Source organism: Nelumbo lutea, chromosome 4, assembly GCF_056320005.1.
Source record: "Nelumbo lutea isolate HS-2025 chromosome 4, American lotus-T2T, whole genome shotgun sequence".
NCBI lineage: Eukaryota > Viridiplantae > Streptophyta > Magnoliopsida > Proteales > Nelumbonaceae > Nelumbo > Nelumbo lutea.
The window spans coordinates 27785768-27794247 of NC_142687.1; the positions used below are offsets into that span (position 1 = coordinate 27785768).

General features: G+C 39.4%; 2 protein-coding genes across 2 annotated transcripts; one reads left to right on the plus strand and one right to left on the minus strand.

The window, feature by feature from the left end:
- Positions 1 to 2081, plus strand: LOC148854802 (Bifunctional inhibitor/lipid-transfer protein/seed storage 2S albumin superfamily protein). The gene is made up of 3 exons (XM_088984618.1): positions 1 to 620; positions 771 to 848; positions 1502 to 2081. Exons 1-3 carry the CDS (start codon positions 290 to 292, stop codon positions 1669 to 1671), a joined length of 579 nt encoding a protein of 192 aa, XP_088840744.1. The 5' UTR covers positions 1 to 289; the 3' UTR covers positions 1672 to 2081.
- A 1429-nt stretch (positions 2082 to 3510) lies between these two features.
- On the minus strand, positions 3511 to 8480 carry LOC148854803 (AT-rich interactive domain protein). Its single transcript, XM_088984617.1, has 2 exons — positions 7861 to 8480; positions 3511 to 3894 (listed from the first exon to the last, which is right to left on the minus strand). The coding sequence occupies exons 1-2, from the start codon at positions 8284 to 8286 to the stop codon at positions 3721 to 3723; spliced, it is 600 nt and encodes a 199-aa protein (XP_088840743.1). The 5' UTR covers positions 8287 to 8480; the 3' UTR covers positions 3511 to 3720.

Consider the following 8480-nt stretch of genomic DNA (forward strand, 5'->3'; position numbering starts at 1 on the left):
GAAGGAACCAATACAGTTGTATCTGCAGTGAAAGAAGATGATTGGTGGAATAAATCTGTTATTCATGCAAGGAAAAACCAGTAATTTCAGTAAGCAGGTTCGTTATACATGGAGAGAGAGGGAGAGGGAGAGGGATAGGGAATGAGAAGCGCGTGCAGAATAACACGCAGCAAGTGTGCAGCAGCTCACACTCAAATAATGCATCTTCTGCATCTATTTAGTGAACCCAACTTCTCACTCCACACGCACAGCAAACAAACACCTTCAGTCTCGTTCAGCTGGAGACACCATGACTGCTCTTCCCATCCTGTTTCTCATTTTGTTTACCTTATCCTCTGTTTTAGCCCAAGACTCTGGTTCTTCCACATCAGGCCCCGACATGGCGGAATGTGGGTCTCATCTGCTACAGCTCGCCCCTTGTGCACCGTTAGTGCAGGGATCAGCCGCTTCACCAGTGCAGTCTTGTTGTGCCAACCTCATTGGCTTCTACAATCAACAACCCAGCTGCTTCTGCGTCTTGCTCAATGACACTACCATGAGCTCTTTCCCTGTTAACAAGACGCTTGTTCTGCAGCTGCCCGACCTTTGCAACTTCCAGGTCAACTTCTCTTCCTGCCCAGGTACCACTGCTCTAAAGTCTGAACATCAATAGCCCAATCTCTATATCAGCAACGTCCCAAAACTCGTTTTCCCTTCTCAACTTTATGTTTTCCTATAAAAAAAGATTCTCTGATCTAATACATGGATTATCTTTTTTTGGTTTACTGAAGGGTTTACTGTGCCTTCCAGCCCGCCTCAGTCTCAAGTTTCTCGTGGAACAAACTCATCAAATTCTTCAACTGTTGCTGGTATATGATTATGGGTTCTGATTTTCAATGTTTATATGCCGATCTAAATTGCTTATTCATAAAGCTTGTATGTTGTATCCATCAAGTTGATTGGCCAGGTGGAACCCACCATTTTCCACAGGACACCAGATGTGGAACCTTCACATGGCGCCTCACATCGACCTCACAGGCACATCCCACTGGTATGCCTGTGAAATTGTTGTGAGGCGCCCTGTGTGTGAGGAACAGATTCCACCTCTTTTTCACAGGCATTTAATGCGAATTAGAATCTACTCTTCACAGCGCTCCTTACACCGACCTCACAGCCACATCCTGCCATGTATTGATAACATCTCTTATGAATAATTGTATGAAAAATGTTTTCAATACGCAATGGCACGTGGCACTATGGAGCAGATACGGACTCGTTTAATGCAAACGAACTGCTGATTCGGTTGGATTATTGTAACCATCCTGTCTGTATTCTAACTTGGAGGAGGTCAGAAAATGATAGACGGAACAAAAATATGTTCACATAACAGAACAGATGGTTTATGGATCAAAGTTTATATTTCATTTTCACACTTTGACAGAGACCCCATGAGCTAGTTACAAATTAGATAACGTACAAATAAATATTGCCTTGTTTTTATTCTTTCTTGATGCAATTTCAGATTCTCCGACGATTTCATTGCCACCAAGGTCGAACAACACCGTATCTGGGTTTGTACGGAATAGTGGAACAAAGTCGAAGGCCGGAGGAGATTCAGTTGTATTGGCTGCCACAGCTTTTCTGTTGATGGAAGTTCTGAGTTACTTCTCATTAGGGTGGTCTTTTGATTAGAATATAGAAAATTGGAATGATTCTTGGCACAGATATATACCAAGAACAGATAAGGTGCATGATTGGTTGAGGTGGTATAAATATGGATTTCCAATATTGAAATAATATACATTTCTTAGGATCGTTTGGATTGGTAGAGCTAATACCCAATTCATGGATGGCATTGTATTTCGATAAAGGGTATGTTTGATATAAAATATAGATGGTGGGTAACTGGGTATGATTTTGCGGAATAAGAAAACAGTAGTCAACAAGATTGTGATCAGAACAAAAGTTTCTCACATAAAGACACTTTTGCCGAGGATAATTTGCTTCCTATCAAGTGATGTACCTGATCAAATTTTGCACTTTTCTTGTATTTTTTGGTAGTGCAAGTATCAATACATATATGCAATCTGGTTCCTCGTTCAGTTTTAGAAGCACTTGGTAAGAATATAGTTATGACTTATGACCGAAAATGATAGTGTTATCACAACTTTCAAAATATGTTTGCACTCAAAGTTGGTCAATGTAGAAGTGGATTCAATTGGAATTTCTGCTTATAATCATCACAACCAAAAACAGTTAGGCAAAAATGCAAAATTTATCTATGCAAAACTGAACCAAGCTCACATTTCCATGGACATTTATATTTGCACTGAAAACAAATGCACTCCTTTAACAGACCAGTTTTTGTTAAAATTGCAATTGCCTGCATAATTCTACAGCTTAGGTTGGACCCATAGAGTGCTTCCACTCCTTGCATGCACCAGTCACAACACAATGACATGCATAACATGCCACGAAGATTTACTATGGGACAAAACCTTCTCATTCACATGGAATCACAAAGCCACACAAACAAATAATATTTCTCATTCTTTGTAACACAGTATTGTATGTGTATGGGTTCCTACTTTCGAAGTAGGAATTATGTACGAAGAAAAAACAGAATATGGAATATCTATTGAGAGATTTGGTCATTTCTAATGTGTTTATGATGCATAATCAACTCCTAATGGGTGTAAAGCAACGAAATTGATATTACAGATTCATATTCTGTGTAATCACTCTTTTTGCAGAAAGCCATATGCTACTTCTAAGTTCCAATCAACCATTTTCTTTTCCCTGTTTCTTCACACACACACACACACACATCTATCCCTGCCTTACCATTGTGCATTTGAGAACCATAACTTGATCGATGAACTAGCACATCACCTTACATTAGTAAAATGTTGATTCAGGCGAATGGTTTATCCACCAGCCTGACGTTTTTGGCAGCTAGGAATTACATTACAAAAAGGCAGCCCAGTGCATGAGGCTCCCGCCAATGCGTGGTCTGTGGAGGGACAGATGTATGCAGTCTTACCCCTGCACATACAGAGGCTGTCTCCAAGATTTGAACCCTGGTCACCTAGGTCACAATGGAGCAACCAAACCGTTGCGCCAAGGTCCACCCTCAGAAAGTCAGAAATTACATTACGAAAGATCTTTAAATGTAAATGGTTGATCACAGAAGCAGAATAACTTTTGCTTTAGGAGAATAGACAGAAAAGCAGGATCATCCAATCAAGAAAATTTTCCGAACAAGAAATTCACAATAAATGACCCATAGGTAGTGGTATGAGCACCTTTGCATGTAAACCAAATATAGGGCACGATAGGTCAGATATCAGAGCCCTAGATGTAGGGGTGCAAGTTAGGTACTCAATTTTAAGAATTTTTACATTGCATTGGTCTCAGGCTTTTAGACCGCACCCCCTCAAATTGTAACAACTTCCCAACCCAAGCCCATCCAAGTTGCACCCCAACTTGGATGTCCTGATATACCTAACCACCTATTCTGAGATCCATCGCTACATTCAAATGCTCATAAAGAAATATATTCTGTATCGAGAACTCATACAATAAAATACAAATAACAAAAAAAAAGGAGAAAATTACAGTGTGAAACAGTGTAATTACCTTACTGAACGTGGGACACATTGCATGTCAATCTTCTGGTTTAAAAATATAGTCATGATCTGGTGGTAAACGCCCTGTTCTTGCCCAGACAACTTAAAGTGGCTATTCCAAACTAGGAGCCTCTTCAGTTGGATTGGCCTCAAATACATCTGAATTGGATGCTTCAGGTTCTTCCAACAATTCTCGAGACTGGATTGATTCCTTATACACGGGAGTCTGCTTAAAATCTGTTGCCCCTTCATTATATGTAGCCACGGCAATGCCACATGCAATTAGCTGAAAAGAAAAAAGGAAATTATTAATCACAAATCCATTCTGTAGGACACCATTTTTATATTGCCTGTTCAAATGTAAATTGATGGGATGAACCTAAAAAACATTCATGCAGCAATATACAGAATTGGAGCCTACCTTCAAGAATCTAAATTAAGAAAAATGTATAAACATATACCCATGAACATTATCCTTTTCAATACAAAAAGGCAAAAAGTTAAATTCATATAAGCCATGAGGGGCAATGATGGTAATCTAATAATACCTATTAAATTCATGGACGTTGGCCTGCAAAAAAAGTTTGATGTCATATTGACTTGGAAAAAAAATCAGCCTTGGTGAGTATCATGCCAGTGGGACTAAAAGGTGTCATGTTTTCTATCAAACAGTTTTGAATGAAGCACACTGCTTAAATATAAGGCACCAACATAGAGGCTCAAAGTGCAACATCAACTAGAAAATCTAGCACTAAATCAAGAAACTAGCAATAAAAGAGTCCTCCATGAGAATATATTGAATCCAAGGTGTTGAATAATCATTTTGTTCTTCGTGCTTCTTCCTTAGTCAGACAACCATCTTCTCATCCATTGTAGTTCCTCTCTCCCTCTTTATGGTGGCACTTCAAGTTCATTAGATGCTAATAGTTAGTCCTTATGATCTGGAGTCCTGTTCAAGCTTGGCCAGAAAAAGGTTACAACAGAGGAGGGAAAATTGCATGGAATTTGCTATTTTTTCTGTATGCTGGTGTATATGGAAAGAATAACATTTTTTATGGAATATAGCATGGGCCTCAGGTAATCACTGGAGTCAATGTGTCAATTTTTGGGGCTTTGAAAAGGCTCTGTTTTTCTCATTTTTGTGATAGGTGGAATGCCATCATCCTTGACATGTAGGGAGAAGTTGGTATTTGGAATGTGCTTCTTTTCTTTTACTCTTTGAATAAAATCTTTCTTTAATTATTAACAAATAAAATAAAATAAATTTTCAGAGTTACACTCTAGAACAAATGGAACCATGGAGGACCACCAATGCTTGGAAATAGGGAGTGCTACACTATGAATATTTTTGTTTTCATTTGTTTTTGAAATTGCCACATCAGCAAAAAACATGTTTTTGAACTTTTTCTTTTTGTTTTGAACATGTTATTGAATAACCAGATGAAAACATGTTCTTTAAACCAGAAAATGAAGAACACATTAAACAAAAAACACATACAACCAGGAACATGTTTTCTGTGTTTTTTTTAAGAACCAATTTGTTTCAAAACAGATGGTTTCGATTTGTTTTTTTTTTTTTGGAACTCACAACAAGAAAAACAATACACATTGGAGAACACCCCTGAACCCTGTTGTATATGCTGACATAGCCACCTAACCCCAGCCCCTACATCACTAGGTCATTACATGTCCCCAAAACAGTTGTTCTCTGTTTACTTCTTGTCTTGACAATGCATCAATTGTTGGCTGATCTGCATACCCATTTGCATTCTATGATTCTATGCCTCCCTAAATCCTGTATTTCTTTCATAGTGTTTCAGTGCTGCCAAAGGGATCTGATTTCCGCAATTCAGCCATCCCACCACAACTCTTGAATCATCTTCCACTACCAAATTGTTGAAGTTTAATGGTTTTTCTAGCCTTGACTCTTTAAGTACATCTTCCAGCCATGCTTTGGTAGAGTCATGTCCCATTAGGCCCAAGTAGAGACCAACTATTGTTCCATAACAGTCTCTAAATACCCTTTCAAAACCAAAAGGACCTGCATAATCTATGCTGCTTCCATCAAATTTCAGTTTGAAGTGATGTATTTCATGTGGCTTCCGTTGTGGAGCTGTGCTCTGTCTATGCATTGAGGATATGTGGGACTTCTGTTGTTAATGATATTCAGGCCACATCTCTTATCAAAGTCTACCCAGATCTACTATTTATGCTGCCTAATGACTTTATTTAATATGAAATTTTGTTCTGTTTTTCCTATCTTGTTTGCTCTTGCTATAATTTTTTATTTATATGGAATTTCCTAAAAATTTCTCATTGTCATATGGTAGTAGGTAATAAGTAGGATATTGCTCAAGTGATTTCATGTCTGTAGTGAGGACATGGTAGTGATGATCAAGGTTTATACAGAATCATGATAATGGGCATCTTGGTCATTAGGCATGTTTGGGAATTGGGATGGTTTCTGTCTTAAACCTTCTGCCCTAATCAATGCATGATCAGTCCCCTTACCTTGTGAGTCAGTAAATAGGAGAAACCATTGATGCTGCTGATGAGTGGTGATAACATCCAGCATTAAGTTGTCTCAGTGCGACCCTCTAAGCGAGGTTTGAAAGTCCATTGTGCTGAGATGGGTGCAGAGAAACCAAATAAGCACTTAACAGAACTGGAACCGAGCTATGTAATATCCAGCCCTGAACCCACTAGGATTTACCACCTTACTTTGAGACATATCTCCATCTCTCCAATCAAGCCTGTCTTCTCTAAATCCCCTAGTGAGGCTTGTGCAACAATAGCACACATTTAATAGGGCACTACTTGCAGCTGTTGTTGGAATTTGTCTTGTTTTGTTTAACTTCCAAAAAGGAAAATTGTGGTGTTATGGGGTTTCCAAAGGCAGTTTCCTACAATATTTAGAACAGGAATATAGTATCATATATATAGAAGGCTAAAACTAATGTGGTGGAGCAGTGGAGGTGGACAGTCTTGTAGGATGGTCATTGTTCAATGAAAGATTGAACCATTGAACTGTGCAAGGATATTTCATATAAGGTAGCAGGGATTAGTTTGCCTAAGTGGTATTATACGGTTTTGGGTTTTTGGAGGCATGTTTTTTGATGCTTGAGAGAGATAAGGGTTAGGAGTTGGTTTATGGATTAAAACCACATGGAATCTTGCACTATTCTCTATTCTCTGTGTTCCTCTACTTCTTGGTATTTTTCTTTGTTGTGGTTCTCTCAAGAGATAAAATTGAAGCTGGTGGGTTCCCACAATTGGTGTCAGAGCTCATTTCTGCACACAATATCCTTCATGGAACACCTTACGAACCACTTATATCATTGTTTTCTCTGTGCTTCTCTATTTTCTTGGTATTTTTCTTTGTTGTGGTTTTCTGCGGAGAAAATATACTCCCCACAATTGGTATCAGAGGTCATTGATGCATACAACATCCTTCATGGAACTCCTTACGAACCACTGAAATCACTGTTTTCTCTGTGCTTCTCTACTTTCTATTTGGTTCTCTGCAGTGATTTATTCGAAGCTGATAGACACCCAAGATTGGTATTAGAACTCATGGTTGCGCACGACAACCTTCATGGAACACCTTTTTAAGTAAAAGGAATATTTTCAGGATCACAATGCTCATACAATTCTCGGCACTGGCACGGGCTGGTGTACAGTTCAGCCACAGAGCTTTTGTTAACAATGGGGCTCTGCGATGCTCACATGACTGCTTATGTTGTCACGGCCCAAGAATGTAATTCCCAAACTGAAGAATCTTTCAACACCATAGCCTGCAATATTGACACGAAAGAAATATAATGGCCAAAATGACTCTTGTCATGGCCAAACCCACTAGGATGGACCTTGTGTAATTGGCAATCATACCGAAATGAATATCTATGGTTTCATTAAGAGGAGAATTATATTTTTAATTTTTATATGCATTAAGAAAGCTAGTGCTGACATTGTTCATTTATGTTTCTAAGATCATTCATTCAGTCCACATAAAGATTAACATCAACATCAAAATCGACAAGGTAGCAGAAGTAGAAATAGGAGAGACAGATTCAACTCATAAATTCTCAGACAGAACCATGCCAATTCAGTAAAACTCTCCGGAATCACAGCACCTAATGAGCTACTTTACAGAAAAACCATAAATCTATCAAGTTAGCTCTACTACAAACAGACAAATAAATCATTCATGAACTAATAAATTGAAAGAGGAAAACATATTGAAGAGAAATACCGCGAAAACGATACCGAAAGCCCACATATACTGAACGAAGAAGCCAAGAGCATCCCACTGAGGTCCCTCCCAGAAATCGGGCTTATCGCCCGGAAGCTCCGGCAAAAAGTACCCATCATCGACATCCACCGTACTGTTGCTGGTGGTATCGTCAACATCATCTTCAATCACCCCACCTTCTTTTTTCTGTCCAACGTCTTCTTCTCTAGTGGTGGTGAGTCCGCCGCTCTTCTTGTTTTTGCTATCGAACCTTCCCGTGCGGGAGGAGATCTTTCTGGCACAGACTATGTGAGCGTTTCTCTTCCTCCTAGAGGAGGAAGAGTATGAGATGTTAGACGGAAATGGGAGAAGCGTCTTACGCTGAAAAGGTAGGCCGGTAGTGGTGCCGCTGCGGCATACACCACCAGTGCCGATGCACAGAGCCATGGATGGATGGTACGCTTCGCTTTGCCTCAAAACACGCGCCGTCCCATCAAATCATTTAAAGATAAGGAGAGAGAGAGAGAGAGAGAGAGAGAGAGAGAGAGAGAGAATAGTACTGCCAATCGTTGTTGCCTTGTTGGTAAGCTGGTTGTGCGAAACGTGTAGTAACGAGCAAACCGGAGATACACGTACTGTCC